The sequence below is a fragment of the Pinus tabuliformis genome, chromosome 3_1 (assembly GCF_031772625.1).
Source record: "Pinus tabuliformis cultivar Carrire ecotype Pingquan chromosome 3_1, CPIR1, whole genome shotgun sequence".
NCBI lineage: Eukaryota > Viridiplantae > Streptophyta > Pinopsida > Pinales > Pinaceae > Pinus > Pinus tabuliformis.
Genome location: NC_142301.1, coordinates 945,629,234 through 945,649,515, shown reverse-complemented (window position 1 = coordinate 945,649,515; position 20,282 = coordinate 945,629,234). Strand labels below are relative to the sequence as shown.

Here is a 20,282-nt window from a genome sequence, read left to right as displayed (position 1 = left end):
CAAAATACCTGTGAGCTTTATTTCGGTTCAAACATGTTGGGAACTATGATGTATAAGTTTTGTTGAAGAATTTTCAATACAATATTTTGGTTGTTATTTCCTAACTATTGATGTGTTGTGAATAATTTGATTTATTGCAGTTAGTTTTTCTTGACTCAGGTCATTGGGAAGGGCCAACCATTGATCTTGGCAAAGTCATGTAAAGATAGATGTAACTAGACTTAGTATGCATGGTTAGATCTAGTATAGAGTAATTATACTTTCCATTAGTAATATTGATCATCTTTTGTTTTTGAATTGAAGTGTTTCTTTTTAGTATTGCATATTGTTGATTGAATGATTGAAGTCAGAAATAGTATTAACTATCTATTGATTGCTATATGTTAAATATTTGAATAAAGACTTTGTTTTCATTTAATTAAAAACCTCATGTTAGAATTATGAACGAGTTAGATTCTTTTGGCTACTATTTGATTGGAATAAGATTAGATTCCTTTGGTATTGTTAGATATACTTGATTTATTGTTCAATTTGTATAGCGGTAGATTAATATGATCAATATTGGATTTGAAATGATTTAGATCTCCAACTTGGTATTAATCACTTAATATTATATTATCTTGTACTAGAAGAGTAATTTAATTGATTCCTCCATATTACAATATTCTACTATTTCTGATAAAAGAGTTTAATAAGCTTGTTTACTTCATAAAATATTGTTTTTTAATTAAACTAGTTAAGTGGCTTATTTAGATTTCGGTGTTAAGGTTGAAATTTGAGCTTGAAATAGTTTGGTACTTTAGTTTTGTACTGCGTTGGTAGGAAGATTAAATTCAACGTACCTAGAGTTGACAGATTTGTATTGAGTAGTTGGTTAGACATTAAGAACATAATATTTTCATATTAAATAGGCCTCTATAAGCGTACCTAGATCAATGTTATCCTGTAATTCGAAGTTCATAAACCTTAGTTGACACTTTAAGGAAGGGAGATTAAAACAAAGATATAAACCCCTAACATTTTTGTTGTCATTGCCAGGCAGTTGCTAATGGTCTACGTAACATTTTGCTTTGATAAGATTTCAATAGCTTAATGTTTGTGGTAGAAACTTTGTAGGGCAACAAGAGAGTGACGAAAGTATGGTAAGATGTGAGTGAATAACCACACATCCACTATGGTACGATTGCTCCAAAGTTTGGTTGTCCCTAGTAAATTTATTTAATTTCTTTTTCATATACATAGAGATAAGGGTATACTTAGAGATATTAAAGGAATATTTATTTAGGGTGAGAATTTTCCTTCATATTTGTTTGGTCCTACAAATACAACCCCCAATTAGACCTGATAATCATTATGCAGGAAACGCAGAGAAAGGATAAAATTCAATTGCAATAGTAGCTTCAAACATGGAGGCATCATATAAAAAAAACTATATAGTTTGGAGGTATATCACAACAGAAAATCCTGTATTGGAAGAAAATGTGGAGACAAAACATGTACCAGTACTACAAGAGCTGGTGATTTTACAAGTAGAGTCTGTAGTGGGAGCACCTTAGAGAGATTTAGGACATATGCATATAATACCTAACTCAACTAAATAATCTTCCAACTGGGACACTACACCAGTTTCTACTACTTTCAAATACTTTGGATGAATGGCTGGCAGTGAAGGCAAAGAGTGAAGTATTACAATCTAAGTCACTTTTCTAGGCTAGCCTCTAGACTACTACCTAGAACTTCTTGTAACTTTCTATAATCACATTTGACATGGAAACATTGCTAAACCTTATAACTTGAATCAAAAACTTGACCTACACCACGTAGAAAACACTATATATTTCATCAAACGTATGGTAGACATGTAAGATACAAGTCATGAATGCATATATGAGTATAAATATCTAAACTTCATCTAAAAATAATGGAGATGCTCTTATTCCCTCTCAAGTAGCTGCAACAACACTAGTTATTCCATGCGTTCATCAATTATTCGACAACTTATCAAAGTATAACAAGAGCCATAACTAGAGAAAATCATAGGACCATGCTTAAAACCAGCATATAACCATAATAGAATAACCAACAAATCATCATAATAATAAGTACAATTAGTCATGAATCACAATAGGAAAATAACTCTTATTAACTTATGCAAAAGCCAAACAAGTCAAGGACTTCCGCGTACCAATCGACCATAGATTGGGCTGGACCAAATCTTTCTTTCAACCAATCACCCCCATTCCATATTCCAAGCATGAATGTTGGATGACATGGGATAAACCATATTTACATAAACAACCAAGGAAATCCAAAGGTTAAACCACATTCGTCTCAAACTACAGTGATCTAACCTAAACCGGTCCTAAGATCACAAAACCAAACCAAGCTTGGTTGCCTCAGAATTTCTTTACGATAACTTGAGGTATTTTCCTGTCTCCACCCAACTATTGAGGGATTTTTGGAGAAAATCATCTCCACCTCCAACCCTTGGGAATTTTCCTAAGACCACCTGGCTCGGTCCCAAAGCCTTCCAGCAGTCGAAATCTCAACCAAGAAATGAACCCCATCACACCATGACTATCTAGGAAGTGGTAGGGAAAGGTTGAAACAATTTTCAAACCCCTCAAAACCCATTCCAATGACAAAATTTGAACTAAATAAATAAATTCATGTATCATGCATTCACACCTCAGCTAGAAAATCACTCATGTAACCCGTTACCTACAAAATATTCTTGTTGAAGTTGTTGATCCAACCTTCTCCTTAGTTTCCTTTATTGGTCTTTTCTTTCTTGTTTTGTTTCTCCTCTTGGAGCTCTCTCTCTCGCTCTCAAAACTGATCGAAGCCAAAAATGACAAAAATCTAAACCAACAGAAGATATGAATTGATTATCTGATGACATTTTATTATTTATGTCTCATTTTTCTTCATTTGCCTTAACTTTCCTTCTAATTTCCTTAGCATGAAAATTTGTGTCTCTTCACCTTCCTTTTCTCCTATTTTCCTTTATTTCTAATAAATAAATTCCAATTAATGCCTCCTTACCTTTGCAAATCCCTTCGAAAACTTCTATAGTCATTAATAAACCAAAAGTTATGCCCACTATAGTGTTTTCCCAACATTAAACTTAGAATACATGTCCCATGACCTTGGTCTCATTTTTCCTTTATTAACCTTTATTACATGAAATTTTAACCTGGGGTTGTTACATTTCGACTATTAATAAAATTATATGTTATATTTAATTTATGCATATGTATTCAATAATGCTTTAAAATGTTGAAATTGGTCTGAGTCATGTTGCCCAACGAGAGGGTTGGGGACATTATAAGAAATTTTGAAACTTGCGTAAGTGGCATCACCTAGTAGGAGGGATAGGAATGTTACATGAGAGATCACCCCACTTACAATCCAAGTAGATCTCACTCAGGTTGGGATGAATTTTCTAATCATCAATACCTTCTCTCGAATACGAAGGTTCATGTTGATGTGGTTGATTGGGTTCTTGATGTAGCTCACACATGTGGATGGTAAAACCAATATGTGTGCATGTTGGAAATATCCTGGAACATTAAGTATTTTTGTTGAAAAGCCTTATTGGACAAGCACAAAATCTAATAAAACCTCCTCCTCTCTATGGAACACTTGCAATATCATATGTATGTTCTGGATCATTAATTAGAGCATATCAAAAAGCACATAAGCATTCATCCAGATCTTGTCTTCTCTTGAGGAAGCATCAAGGAGCCTATTTTGGTAGAGTCCAGAAATTCAAACCCCTATTCTAAGTAAATTTATTCATATTATGGTTTTAGTTTATTGGTTTTTGGTTTTATTTTTCCTCAAGGCCTTGAAGGCCTAATATACTACATATGTATTTTGAATTTTGACTCTTTAGGAAATAATTTTTCCTCTACCTCTTGGAAAAGGCTACATTTCAATATATGGTCAGGTTTTCCTACTGATCGATCTATCTAAAACGTTTTTGAATATCATGTAATATTTCATTTGGAAGGAAATAATAAAATCTACTTCACAAAGAAAAAAATTGGATTTAAATGTTGCACAATATTATCAAAATTTATTAACCATTGTCATAAATATCATAGTTTAAGGATAATTAACAACATGTCCCCTCTTAAATTTTAGTGGAATCAAAGATCAAGTATCGAATTCACGTTTTTGTCCAGTTCATTACCATTCATGACTATCTTTTTTCATGAAAGAAAAAATCAACAAGGTCATCTATTAAAAACAGGAACCAATTACATATGTTTGATGTGCATGATGTATGTACATCATATCCATATCAAAATATGGTAAAAAAATCTTCAAAATATAAAAATAAGACCTTCAAAAGAATTTTCATCGACTATTGGAAGTAAACGTCTAATCTATACAGAAAATGAACATGGTGCACAAATAGCACTCATACTATATCGATTAAAACATTATTGCAGAAAATATGTCTATAACTATATTCATATAATCTAATTTCAAACCAGTTCTTCAATCATCTTATGAACCCAAACAACAAAGTTTTCATATGAAAGGAATTTTCCCTAACATTCTGCAGGTTGCCATGGGTGAAAACATTTTAGTGAATCCTTCCAACTTGTGTTTTGAGACCCTTTTTGGAAATGGCATCAACTGAAGACTAATTTTCCCAAAACACATGATTAAAGGATATCCTATGAAATGAGGCTTTTAATTCACAGATCTTATGCATCCAGTTGAACAAATAAGAAGGGGAAAAGGAGAATCTACCATTGATTCAGTGGATGATGACCGCGAAGGCACCAAATATATGACAATTTCTAAATGAAGCCACCTTACACAATATAATAACCCCCACAATTCTACTGTCATGACCCTTGTATTTTTGCCATTGCATATCAGTCATGAATATAAGGTACCATTGAAGTCTTAAACATAGGTACCATTTGTGACTATGTTTAAGCCTTCAATGTTATCGAAGAGGAAACTATTCACAAATGAGATGCCATAAATGGGTTGACACAATGAATAATTAGATATTGGTATTAACACAAAGGTTCATAATACATTAACACAAAGGTTCATAATAGATAAAACCTTCTATTTTCAAGGAGAAAGATGTTGGAAATTTAACTAGTTTTGGTCTTCATAATTGTTACTGTATTCATTTCAATATGTATCTTATGTAACAAACAAAAGAAGAAAAGAAAAAATTATTATTTTAAGGCATGGGTTCCATGTTCTTTATTAATGGTCTTCTATGTAAAAGCATGTTCTTCATTCTTCTATGGTTTGTTAGGTCATAGGATTTATTATCATGAATCAAGGGAGTCAACATCAAGTTTATAAGACACTTCCAAGTAAGATATACTTTGTAAAATAATTTATTTTTAGTATTGAAAGTAGTGGAAGCCTCCTTGTACAAGTTCACCCTCGAAGCTACAAGTCATCCTAATGAAGGTAATTTCACCCTTTGGAAAGGCTATATAAAGGAGTAGATTCAACCTCATTTGGCACTCACTCACTCAAAAGTTCAACCTCTCAAGAAGTATTTTTATCTATAGCATGGAAGTAAGAAGAAATAGAGAGTGAAGGTCTAGAAGGAAAGAGGAAGAAAGATGATCTATTTTTAGTCTCTATCTCTCTTACACATACAAAAATCTAGGGCTTTTGCAGATTCCAGGAAGGCCAAAATTACAAGTCTAAATTGCCGGAGAGTGAGTTGCAGTATCAAGTTTCTAGAAGAGCATATACTCTATGTTGACCCCATTTCTCTTGGAAGGATTTGTCTTGCTCAAGGAAGGATCTCTTGAAAAAATAGATTAGGGTTTTCTGCATACTTATCTAAAGCATTAATAACATGGAATTTTATGAGGAGGATAGGAATAAATTTGAAATTGGTTTTGACTTCGGCAATGTGGTTCATAGTCACCCATCATTCTACACTTATCACACATCCTACTTCAGATAATAATAATACCAAAATGATTAATCAATGGAAACTATCAAATTAATATATAAAGAATAGGAGAGGGCTTGTCCACTTAAGAGGGTTGTGATGTCTTCCCTTTGAAAAACATTTCCATAAAATTTATCCTTATTTAAATTTATTTGATTTACTATGTCTTCAAATCATTAGGAGGATGTTCAAGGCATAAATATGCGTAATGATTAAAATAAGATTGCATGATTTTATGATTCACTATAAAATTTGATCTCTTTTTGCTTCCTAAATTCCATCGTTTTTTTCCAAAGGCTACAATTCATGATTTCTTTTACTATGTACTTGATAAACATTCATGAAGTTTCAAACTTTGGATACAATGTTGTGATAAAAATCTATTGTAATGTGTAATTTCATTAGATTTGTTTTCATCTGTTGACAAGTATGTAATTTTGACAAATGGAAAACCTTAAAATATGAAATTAGAAACGCATCAACTAACATATATGATCTAAAAGATGTTATTTTCCCATTCAATTTTACCTCTGATGCCAGATTTAACATGTTTACTAAGGGCCACTCAACCAATTATTCATGTATAAGTGGCTTGGACAATTGTTTCCACAATGTCTAGCCTTTTATTATTATGTTATGACCACAAACAATGAGCTACCATTTCTAAGGATAAAATATGTGCCTCTTTTCCCATTTCTATTAAAGATATCTAACCCACTTTAATGTTCCCTCCTACAGATGTTGTCTTGAATCCTACTACACTAATAAACAACTAGGATGCATCCACCATGTTAAATAATACATAGTTTGGAAGTCACTTGTTCAAAATGGAGAAAAAGTTCCTTAAAAAGATGTCATATTTTTCAATCTGTTAGAAAGGTGGAAATATGAATTTTTATCATTGGGTGGACATATAATTCCATTGCAAAATTTTACATATTCACGTATGTTTAGTACCTAAGTGTTTCCATCGACAAAAAGGAACTTGTATGGACCTTTTTTTTTGTTTATATTGATATTTTCTATATACAGTTCTTTTACATATTTAATAAAATTTCAACTCCCTTGATATCCATGCAATAGGAAAATTTAGACAACCTCACTCAATCAATATGATAGTGTCCTTAATTACCTTCATAGAGTTCGCCATCAGTTCAATTTACTAGATTAATTATTCATCAACCTAGGCTTTAGTTATGCCCGTGAGAAAATTTATGTAGCATACATAAGGAAATGTCCTTGAATTGATTAAATGGATATTACATGCTTTAACTACTAACCTTATAAAGAAGAGAATTATTTCATTTACAAAAGGAACATAGATATAGTCTAGTTCAAATTTAAAATAATATTGAAAAGACAAAAGCCTTGAATTAATTCATTTGCAATCAAATTCCTATCACCTATGGTTTCATGCTCAAATAGTGGCAGCTTCTATACTAGAGTGAGTATTGATTATAATCATATGGTACTAGCTCCTTTGATTTCCCATAAAAATGTTGTAGTCAAAGGTGAATCTAATTTTATACTTACAATAAGGATATTGTAGAACGAGAAAAAATATATTGGAAATAAAATACATATGTGGTTAGCGTAAATAGACATTAGAAATCAGAAACATTGCATACTATGCTTATATATGTGTGCAAATTACACACAATATCTTACATTGAGTAGGCTCCCTCTAGAATTCAACCTCCATGTTAGATACTATATCACACAAAATTTAAAATACAATCATGCAAAAGAAATAATATTGAGCATATCTTTATACTAAGAACAATTATAGTACATCAAATTGGGCGCTAAGAAGCATGAATTTTACCAAGTGAGAGATATCTTAAACTCTGGCTCCTTTATTCTGGATTTATCAACTAGGTTTTTATTCATGCAATTTCAGTAGTTTCATTTCTCTTTCGCGTTACAAGATCTATGAAGTGTAGTGGTTTTATATATTTTGTTCCATTACAGATGATTGGCCATTGGTGAGGATAAAGGAGGATGGGAGGGACCAAGGATTATTTTGGTTTAGATTCTATGGACAAGATAATTGGCACTCCCTTGTGTATTTAATTGGAAACTGTGTAAGCAAAGGAACTTTGTCTTGGGTGAGATGTCTCCTTAGAGGAAAATTGTAAGGCCTCCGGGCGATTGTGCGACGGGCGCTGAGCGAAGTCACCGTGCACCAGGGCGTGGGCGGGTGCAACGAGCTCGCGACGAACGGGCGTGCGACAATGTGCGGAGGAAAAGCGACGTTTCTGCGAGTTCAAAGCGACGATACGTTGGACAGTTTGCGACACTTTGGAAAAGCGATGAAGCGTTGGAGTCTTTATACTACGATTTGGAATGGCTTGCCGTGAGGGCAAGGCTGACACATAAAGAAGCACTTATGGGGTGCGTTTGCCATGTTTTGGGGGTCGGCTGGAGTGCCACTGCCCATGATGGTTCCACGCAAGGAAGCATATATATACATGAGCGTTGGAGCTCATTCATCAACGCATTCACTCACATCTTCGCAAGGAACAAGAAGACAAGTGAGCAGTTAAGAGGGAGTTGCGCATATCTCATGCGCACTGCTCTAAGAGGATTGTACGCTTGGGTGTAGTCTTGAAATTAAGTCGAAGGTTGGGCAAGTGTGCCCGGGGTGGATTCTGAAGTACGGTTTCGGTGTAAGACTTGGCATGGGATTTTAGGTGGCTCGGGTGAGCATCGTCCTTTGTGCAAGAGGTGCACAAGACTGTTGTAAAAGGCAGGTTTTCCTCTCTTTGTAAATTTGGTTAAGTGTGAGACTTGGTTCGGCCAAGACACACTTGTACATTGTAACTGATATTCTTAATATATTATCGGGCAGACTCACATTACGGGGAGTTGCCCCTCCCCTTTATACTTTTTACAATTGTTGATGTTCTTGTTATAATTGCTATGGATAATGAATGAGCATGGGCTTCATTAAGTATAAAGGATAATTGCATGTTTACTTGGTTGCGGAACACAAGCTAAGTAATGTTAAAGTGGAAGTAGGCGTAGTCCACGAACATAAGTATTGGTGAAAAGAAAGTGTTCGTTGGTACCCCACCTTGCTATAAGTGGTTGGAAGACTACCGCAGGTGTAGGGGCGTGACAAAAATGGTGTAAACACCTTTGGGGTCATAGGGTATCCATTGGTTCCTTAGTTCTTTATATCAATCTCGGGAGGGGCAGTATGGGCTCTTCCATTTCCAACTTGAAGCTTTAGCACGCGACCAAAATTGGTGGTGGCAGAGCTATTTTCTTGTTGATAGGTACAAGAGAGTTAACTACATCTGTGTTGTAGTGGACATCGTGGGCCTAGTGAGCCTCACTAACTAGGTTTCCATGCTTATAACACCTTAGCTTAGGCCCCATGTTTACTCTGGCTTTCGTGGTTTGTGGCGGCTTTGTATCGGGGAAGCTAATATCACTCAAGATAGATCATGTCCTTCTTATGTGTTTATAGGGATTGTGCCAGCCATGCCTAATTGGAGAGATAGAGTTAAAAGAGGAGCCACCTACTATAAAAGGTGAGGCTAAAGTGGGAATACCATACTACACCATCAAATTGAAGGCTTTGTTACTAGGTATCAAGAGCACACTCTCACCCATGTTTAGGAAAAATCATTTCAATTTGAGGAGGAAGATTCTTCTCATCATACTTCTCTCTTAGACTCCAAAGACATGTTTGAATGGGTCAATTGTGTTCTTTATATAGGACACGTGAGGAATAGATTAAATCAGTATATGGAGATAGTTGACTTGTATTGGAAAATGAAAATTTTCCTAGGGAAGTCAATCTTGAATCGCCATGAATCCAAAATGGACCAATTCCAATCCTTGGATCATATGCGTGGGCACCTGAGAAATTATGACAAGAAGTTGGAAACGATGGACCATACGCTAGAAACAATCGAACACAATTTAATAATTTCGTCAAAAGCTAATCACCCCGCATCAATTATCTCCAACGTGATCCCAATGACATACTTAGATTCAGATCCTATTAGTTGACTATGTTGTCACCCTAGTTTCTGAATGCACTCCTACAACTTGTTTTGTTCGAAGCCATATAAACCAATATCTATGTAATAGTTTTTTTATTTTATCTTATTACTCTTGTTAGTGTTCATTCATCCATTCCATTTTTTCCTATGGTCTAAGTCTCCCATATAAAAGTCTAAGTCTCCCATATAAAAGAAAAATAAGGCTGAAAGTAAACCATGATATAATATTTTATTTTTTATAATTAGTTCAATTCACCCCACGGAAAAAAAGAAATATGTAAAAATCTAATAAAGACTTCTATAATCACCATGGATGTTCCATAGAGGTTTATAGAACTTATTCGTAATTGTACATTATAAATATCAAAAAGCACCATAGATGTTCCATAAAGGGTTGTAGAACTTATTCATAATTGCAAATTATAAATATCAAAATCCTGTTAAGCCCGAAAATTCTCCAATTTCCCACTAACTACTAGTTCTTTTAAAAAAGAAACATGAACGTGGAGGAGATAACAATAAAGTATAGGCACAAGACTTGGGATAGCTTAATGATAATCATGTAGGACTTTGTAATGATATTATTTAGGACTTTGTAATGATCTTATCTAACTATTATATGTTTAGTAGGTTTTAACGAGAATTCAACAAAATGATTTTTGTTAAATTATGATTTTGTTTAAAAAAAATTTGTTTGATGGTTATATGAATTCAGATTGTGGATAGTTTTTAAATGTTAACAAATTTTTATTGGAATTTGGATAAATTTGACTAGAAAATATGTTTAGAAAAAGTTCCAAAATTTACTACACAGAGACTATAACAAAGAGATTATTTAAGAATGTCTATTTTGGAATATGTTTCGAGAATTTTAATTTAATTATCCATCATTATTATGTGGATGGTAGTATTTAAACTTTAGGAAATATGCTAAAATATTTTTAGTAGTATTTTTAAATGAAAGGTTGAGATTAATTTTAAAAGTAGTTATACTCATTTTGCTCTTTTAATAAAATTGTTTAATTAAAAAATAAAAGTCATATGAACATGAATTATGGTTTTTGTGCATGTAGTATTAGTAAACCATGATATTGACCCATAATATTATAACAACACCGATTTATAAGTTAAGAATCTTCATGATAAAATGAATTTTAATCACAATGATTATATATATATGATAATAATAATAATAGTAATAGACAAAATTTTGAAAAGACAATAGCTTAAATGGTAGCTAACAAATTTAATCCTCTTTTCAATTAGGTTCTATTTTTATCCTTAATTTATCATTAAAAATATATTATAATTTTTTATAATAAAAATATAAAATTATTATCTCATAAATATATATTATTTTTAAATAAAATATAAATTTCCAATAACATGATAATATTTATTCATTATCCTAATAAAAATACTTACACTATAGTATAGTGTGATGTGAAAAGAAAATGGGTCCTGATATCTTTTTTGAAACAAAATAAAATAAAGTAGCTAGATGACCTTCAAAATAAATATATCACAAAATTCTAGGTACAAACAAAATATTGAATTATAAAATATGTGAATTTTCTAAATAAAAAAAATATCAATTTTTTTATTATAACAAGTATAAAGAAGAAAATTTATTCTAAGTCAATTATATAAAAAATTATACATTAATAATCCTATATTTCTTACTTGTAAGTTCTCAATTTACTTTCATATTGCGGCATTGTTTTCACGACTAAAGGATATTTATTAATTCATAAAACCCCGATTTCCGTATTTTTCAGAGTTTTGGGGGCGTGGAAAGAGGAAAAATATAATTTTGATATTCAAGATTACAAATGTATTGAATATATCAAATGTTTTTTAATTTTTATGCGTCGCCTAATTACTAGAAAATTAAATGAACAAAGGTCTTAAATTAAAATACAAGTACATAGTTTAGAAAATGATTAGCTGGAAGAAAAAGGAAACCTGCAAGAAAGCGATTAACATAGCTTTCCTGGTTGAGGATCAAATGAGCAGATACTCTAATTTTGTTGCGGTTGTTGTCGAATTACACCAATGAAATTTCCTTGGAAGGGATTTGGGGTAAAAATTTGAGAAAGGCTCTCGTTATAGAGATGCGACGTATTCCCATTTTTTGAAAGTTGGAATCCTGCAATCTTAAATTAAAATAATATATCATTTAATACCAAATAATGGATTTAAAATATGAATTAATAAAAAAACTATGCTTTATGGAATACCTTGTTGCTAAGGAATTGATTTTGGGCCGTCAGCGATTGTTCCTTTAAAAATAGAAAATATATATCTTGATGTCATAATTTTATAAAATGTTGATTGAAAAAAATAACAATATTGTTTCAATAGAACAACTGAATTAACATTAGAATTCATTACATTCCAATGAAGAGAAGATCATACCCTTTCTTGGATATCCTTAATCTCCTGATGTACCATTTCCTCCTGGACAACATTGTTAAAAATTAATAAAAAATAAATTAATTAAAAAAAAATATTAACTATCCTTTTAACTATTATTACAAAAAAATTTGTTAATGAAAATTAAAAGAACCAGAAATAAAATATTTCTTACCTTTTTTAATCGAATGCAATTAAGTCCCTTTTCAAGGCGAGCTTCTAGTAGACTAAGTTCCCTCATACTCAAAGATGAGAGGTTCTCTCCCATTAAGTTTCTATATAAATATCATCAATCTTCATTATAAAAAAATATATGGTAAATATTTACCTTAAATCTTTACACAAGAGTATTATGAAAACAGTTTATAGTTAATGTGGTAGATATTTATTATAACTAAGCACATACCTGTTAGATTTTGTTAAGATGTCAATTTCTTGTTTTAATTTTCCAGCCTCATTTTGGCAGAACTGTATTGAATAAATGTTATTAGTATATCAATTTCTACCATTAGATTGAGAGGTGCGGTGTATTTTATATGTCAAGATGGCAAAAACGCGTAGTATTATATATATTCATATCATAATTTTAAAAATAAATTAAAAAAACGTATTTAAATTTAAACTTATATTTTTACACATTATAAAATATAAAAAAATAAATAATATCAAATAAAAAAAACAAAATATTTTTTAAAAATAATTGATTTCCCTGAAAAGATAGTACCTCCATAGTCGACTTTGGAGTTTGCTCCCACTGGATGTTGGTTGCATATTGCTTTTTGTATTTCTCAATAGTTCTATCAACACTGTCATACAAACCACCGCAAAATTTGGTTAATATCTATTTCAACCATTTAAACTTATTAATATACTAAAAAAAAATTGGAAAACTAATCAGTTTTTCCTTAAAAATAAATATATACAAAATAATAGCATCAAAGTTATAAAGTTAATTTTTTTATTTAAACTATTATTTGAATTTATTTTTATTATTTTTTGTAAATTGATATTAACGAGATTACCTCATGATCATGTCTATCCAAAACCCTATAACAAAATCAATCTATTTGTTTATAATACCAAAACCATAAAGGTAAGAGCATTGTGCTCTACCAACTAAACTAACAAACTAGTTAAACAATAATAATAATTACTATTATTATTAAAAAAGAAAAATTATATATTTTTTCTCTTTTAAATATAAATTAAATGGTTGTAAACACCAATGGACATCAATTTATGATAAGAATCCAAGAACTTTTTCTCACATTGGCAAAATTAAAAAGAAAAAGTTATAAAGATGAACTAAATTGTATCTTGTGTTTAAATTATTATTATTAACTAGAAAAAAATTAATATCCAAGTTATATATAGATGCTCACATGCCTAGAATCTACATTGAAAAAGTGTTCTATTAGGGCACTCCATAGTGACATTTTGTAAAGGTCATTGTTTCAAAATTCCATAGGAAAAAATCCAATCATACTAAGGGTTGTACTCATATAACCTAGCAAATAAAAAAATGTTGAATATATATACATTTAAAAAAAAACATATAACAAAATACTTAAGGATAAATTTTTAACTCACTTTATTATTGAAATTCTTAAGTTGTAATTTTTTTTTTATTTAATTCAATAGCAAAAAGTGTTAAAAAAAAAAAAAAAAAAAAAAACTGATTTCAAACGAAATTTGTTTATATGTCATTATTTTTAATTAATCAGTTTAGTTGAAAAGACAAAAAAATAACTATTTTTAAGATGAATCTCAACCATTAAGAATATTCTAAAATATTTTATAAGAATTAAATTTCTACCCTCTCCATAATACTAAAAGCTAAAAAACTAAAATTATAAATATTTTTTATTTAATTTTATTATTTCGGAAAAAAATATATCTATGTATAACAACAGAATTACGTTGTTCGATGCTACTAAGAATCCTTGTTTATTTTATAAAATATATAATATCTAATACATGTATGTAAGCATTTTATAATGAACCATTAATAGTTTCGGACGTGATGACATTACATTAATGGGTCCGATGAATAGCTTCTACCCATTTTTGAGAAATTAGATTCCTTTGTTTTATTCATTTAAAAGTATTAACTCAAAAGATATGTATTATGAGTAAAACTTGCATTTAACAATAGCAAAAATACTTATGACTCTGTTATGTATTATTCTTTGAAATTTGTTTATACTTTTATACTGTATTTCTTTTATACATAATATTGAAGAATAGAGTTTAGGTTGTGATTTTTTTAAGCAGGAACACTTATTTTATTGACTAAATTTTAAGGAGTCAATTGCCAAATTTTGAATATATGTCACTCTATGTTTGTCGGCCAGCAAAAAATAAAATTAGTCTAATTGACATTAATTTAAAAAAGATATTTGATTTCTGGCAAAGTAGATTTTTGAAATATAAATTAGGGAGAATAGAATGATGAAAAAATTCCATCTACATCACTATTAAGTATCTATATCATGATCAAAGAAAATTTATTTAGTTAGTTATATTCTTTTGAAAATGAAAAAAAAATAAAAAAAAATTAAAGTTTTTATAGAGATAATGTTTAAATTATGTTTTTGATGTTGGAAATGGATTTAGCACCATCAAGGCGCCTAAAATCTTGAAATTTGATAGTTTTAATTTAGTTTTACAAAAATCCCTGCTAGATTTTTTCAAAATATGACTAGAATTTTCCAAAAATTTCAAGACAAAAAAACAACTTAATTAAACTACTGCATTTTTATTTATTTTATATACTGTATTTAATCTTTATCTTAATTTGTTTTATATATTGTATTTTTTATCCGTTAGTCTGGTTAGAATGAAATCTTGTATTTTATTTTTTTTTGAAATTGAGGAATTATATATATATATATTATTGTGAAATGTAAATTATGTCGAAAGAAATTTTGACTTCTAAGCCCAGCATACTCCCCACACGTAATATATATATATATATATATATATATATATATATATTTTGTGAAATGTAAATTATGTCGAAAGAAATTTTGACTTCTAAGCCCAGCATACTCCCCACACGTAAGAGGCAAAGGGAGAGATCTTGGGTTTTTGTATGAGTGCTCTCAAGTTTTGAAGCATCACTTATGATGTTGGATCGATCAACCAGATATTGTAATCCTTATATCTCTACGTCTAAAACTACAAAATCATACATTTTTAATGTACCTTTTCCTAATAACTACATCCTTTTCCCATATACTAATCACTTTATTATAACCAACACTACCACCATATAGCTTCTCTATCCCATTTAATAGTTGTAAAACATCTGACCTCCTGCGTAACCTTGAGGATATCGGGGTTAAAAAAAATCTGCATTTTTTTGCATTTTGAACCAAATTTTAAGATTACGTATATATCCATCTTATTAAGAGCTTTCCAATTATAAATTTCATTGAATTTCATACCAAGGCACGAAGTTAGGCCCTTTGGAATTTCCAGTGATAATACCCATCAATATGATTATACTGCTAAGATGTGGCTATTGTTGTGGCACTTCGGCCATCTAAACTTCCATCATCATCCTTTACCTTTCTCCAAAAAATTTTACATATATATTTACTATAAGATACATATATATAAATATAAATAAAATTAATGTCAATGAATTCATGTATCAACTCACTCAATATGGATAATCTATATTTATTTTATTATTTATATTTACATTTAATAGAATTTAATATCTGTATGCATGTGATTATTTTGCAAGAATATATAGGTGTAAATAAAAATTCATTTTCTTTTAACTATAAATATTATTCGTATTATATAACTATGTATTTTATTTGTTACAAACACCGAGCATTATAGAGTTAGTTTTGTTAATAATTAGTAGTTGTTTTCTCTTTTTTAATAGAAATACATGAGTTTTTTAAAGAAAATATATGTGATAAACAAAAAGAGAGGTTTTATAAGTGAATATTTTACAAATTTTTCTCAACAAAACACATAATGTTATTGGGGTATTTGTTTAATAGACTTTATCCATAATTATAGAATTATGAAAAAATGATTTGGCCATTAATCTTTAATTCATCTATCTTCAATTTACACCCCTCATTAGCATACTTGTTTGCTTCTATGTTGAAGTATCTTAGCACATGAAAATATGGTTTGCATGGGATACCCTCATTCTTTTCATGATGTTTTCCATAGATTTATCCTTTAGGAGGGAGCTTTTGACTATATGATATGGGATTAGGAGAGAATCTCCCATAACTGTAAGTGTGACCACATGATTTTATTTGGCTAACAAAAGTCCATAGTAGATACCATATATTTTTTTATAATTATTTGTGATATAAGCAAGACTCCATAAGCATTTGAACAATTTTTCCTCCTCTAAGACATAGAGTACCCCTCCCTCTCTTACTTCCCGTTATAACTAAAATTTCTTAATCACCATACATCTTTGTGAATTCTCAACCAAGGTAAAATTTATAAATTCCTCACTTGGTAGTGAAAACTCCACACTCCATAATTAGATCCTTACACTATTAAAGGCTTAGATTTTATTTCATTCTATAGGGCATAGATTTCATTGTATTTAAAAAAGTTAAAACATGAAAGAAATATTCACATTTGGTCATGATGTCTTATTCTTATACATAATAATTAAAAACCCTTTGGAATTTAGGTAAGGCGAAACAACTTTGTTTCCTTTAGGTAAAAACATAATATCCCATAAATTGATAGGAAGAGGAGCAAATGCTTCCCTAAGTTTGGCTCAAACACATTTATTTTGCTTGAATTTATTGTCAAAAATATTCTATACACATAAATATATTCAAATATCTTATATTTTATTTACTTGGTTGGAAAGGCCAGATGTTATGTATCATACCAATTATTATAACATGGATATGGTTATTTTCTTAGTAAGAAAAGTAAGATACTCTTTACAAACTTCCTTATATATAGAACATTCTAATTACATTTTTTTTTGCCATACTATCAACCTAATAATAGCCTAATCATAAATACATAACTGTAATCACCCACACATATCCATCATCATTTACATTTCTCCCAATTACTCTATAGATGTAAATTTATTTACCATAAACCTAATATTAAAAATCCATACCCAAATAATTATTTATACTAATTATATAATGGAATTATATATATATCCTATGGGCATAAAAAGAAAATTGTTATTCGCCGTACTTAAATCTAAATTCTCCAGTGACGGAAAATTTTGAATTTCTCTCCCATAGTGAAAAATTTAAATCCCATAATGAGATAATTGCTTTAATGGAATATTAGATTTTATCTCTTCGCTAAATGCTTAAAATTCATTATATTTACAAAAGTGAAAACCGGAAAGAAATATTGACATTTCAACCTAATGTTTTATTTACATAAAAAGATAGTTACCATAATCCCACAAATCTAGTGTGTTATGTAGTTTGTTGAAGGGGTGAGACAAATTCCACTTGATTTATAGGATTTTACTACCTATGCAAGTCCACAAGAATGGCTAGAATCGAAGCGAAACATGAAATAGACAAACAATGTTGCATTCAATATTTATCAAACAAGTAAATGGGATATGCATAAGAACAATAAACAAAACGTAAAATGAGAACCAACGAGTCCTTTATTAAAAATGGATGGCGATAATGGTCTAAAAGGACACACAATGGAGAATCTCCTATCCATTAATGGAAAGTTCTACTTCCTTAATAAGGTTCTACTTCCTTCATTTATTAGATGTATTATATAGAAGTATTAAGAATCTCTAATGGTGGTTCCTCACAATTTTGAATGAAATTCAAGACACACAATGGAGAATCTTGGGCTAGTGGAGCCCAGTCCTATCCACTAATGGAAAGTTCTACTTCTTTAATAAGGTTCTACTTCCTTCATTTATTAGATCTATTATCTAGAAGTATTAAGAATCTCTAATGGTGGTTCCTCACAATTTTTAATGAAATTCAAGGCAGAAAATGGGGAATCTTGGGCTAGTGGAGCCCTGTCCTATCCACTAATGGAAAATTCTACTTCCTTCATTTATTAGATCTATTATCTAGAAGTATTAAGAATCTCTAAGGTGGTTCCTCACAATTTTCAATGAAATTCAATCCCACATTTAACTGTGGTGAATTTCAAAGTTATTTTTGTTGCGTAAGTTTGTAGTTCTTCTCTTGTGCAAGTGATTATTCCAAGGATGCTAATTATAAGGAATTTCAAGTATCTCATTGTTCTCAGTGGATTGTATGAGTAGAGATGTCATTTGCTGGATCCTCATGCTTGGGACATCACGAGTCCTTTGGGGGCTCCAGATACCCTCTCTAAAGCATATGGGATCTCTCTAAAGCATATGGGATGTAACGGTGATAAGGGAAATTGTGTAATTTAGTCGTCATGGGATATTTATGTATTTCCATGTGATTCATTAATGAATAGTCACTTTGTGTATATTTGTGTGACTATTGAAGGAATAATCACATGGATCGATGTAAAATTGAATGGCAACTTTGCATATATTAACTAAAAATGAAAAATACATTTTTTAACAAATTTTTAGGATATTGATCAATAACCTTTAGGAATATTTGTTTTGTTGATTTAATGATGTTTTCTAGTAATCACTATACAATTGTTTGAAATATTTTTAAGTGATAACATCTAGGAAAGGATAACAACATCTCATTTTCTTTAAGATAAAAACATCAAATCCCCACAAACATAGCAAAATAGGACCCAAAGTTTCCCTAAATTTAATATAGACAAATTTATTTAAAGGAAAAATTATTCATATGAAATTATTTTCATGAGATAATTTATCAAGAAAATTAGATAAACACAAATATATTTATATTTTTAACATCCCATGTTGGGTGTTAAACGATTTGAAGCCAATAAATCCATAAATTTTTACCTAGGTAAGTATGTAAGCATAAAATAAATAACTAACCCTATAAGATCTTCAAGTGTACAACTTTGTTCATGGACAACCAATTTCTCTGATTAATAAACAACAAATACGTTTCGTAATCATAAGCATATTTTTTATAACATCCATGGAATAATGTAATATATACGTAAGGCACAAATATACCTACTTAAGGAATTCATAATTTTACCATACATGATTATTTCTTTTCCACCCAACCTTAGGCTCAATTGTGTCTATCTCTTTGTAGAGTTATCCTATATTGGTATAGTCTATTTTTCCCTCCTTGAGACAACAAGAGAGACCTCTTCCCATTGTTCACTTTTTGACTCTAATTTACATCTTTTCCTAATTGATTTTACATTTTAGTAGGATCTTCTCTTCCAAGACACCACCATCATGTTCAAACCTTCTAGAGTTTGTAATTTCCGAGGAGATCAACTGAACCTAGATGTCCATGAGTTGGATAGGGATCAATTATTGTGGAAGTTTTCTAACATGTCAAGCCCATAGGTGCCCAAATACAATCTCATAGAAGGTGTGAAAATCATATATTATCGGACTCTGTCAACAGGAGAGGGGTTAACCATAATTAGTTCAAGAGATCCAATGAGGTTTAGCTCAACTGAGCTTCCATTTAACTATCCATTATCTAGGCAGTGACCAAGATTGAAGGCTAAGGAGGAGTAACAAAGTGTTGAAGGTAAAATGTAACTCTTTTAGTTAATTAGTGAAAGTTGATGAGTTTCCTTCCATATGTTTTATCTTTATCACATATATATTGATGTAATCATGTTTTTACATGTTGATCAACCCTTTGTGGAAGGAAATTTTTTCTTTGTTTGCATGTGCTTATGTATAGGGGTTTCAAAACAAAGCAGTTAGGAGAAATATATTCATGTTGAACCAAGTTCTCTAACAAAGTATTCAAGTTTAACATCTTCACCAA

General features: G+C 30.4%; 1 protein-coding gene across 1 annotated transcript in view; it reads right to left on the bottom strand.

The window, feature by feature from the left end:
• Window positions 1-11,744: 11,744 nt before the first annotated feature.
• The window catches only part of LOC149190901 (floral homeotic protein AGAMOUS-like), a 184,000-nt gene continuing 175,462 nt past the window's right edge, over window positions 11,745-20,282 (bottom strand). The window contains exons 3-8 of the mRNA XM_089413464.1: window positions 13,112-13,193; window positions 12,794-12,855; window positions 12,563-12,662; window positions 12,391-12,432; window positions 12,213-12,254; window positions 11,745-12,128 (exon numbers count right to left, since the gene is read on the bottom strand). Of these exons, the coding sequence (XP_089269590.1) occupies window positions 11,994-12,128; window positions 12,213-12,254; window positions 12,391-12,432; window positions 12,563-12,662; window positions 12,794-12,855; window positions 13,112-13,193 (463 nt within the window). The 3' untranslated portion in view covers window positions 11,745-11,993. The remainder of the gene's footprint in view (window positions 12,129-12,212; window positions 12,255-12,390; window positions 12,433-12,562; window positions 12,663-12,793; window positions 12,856-13,111; window positions 13,194-20,282) is intronic.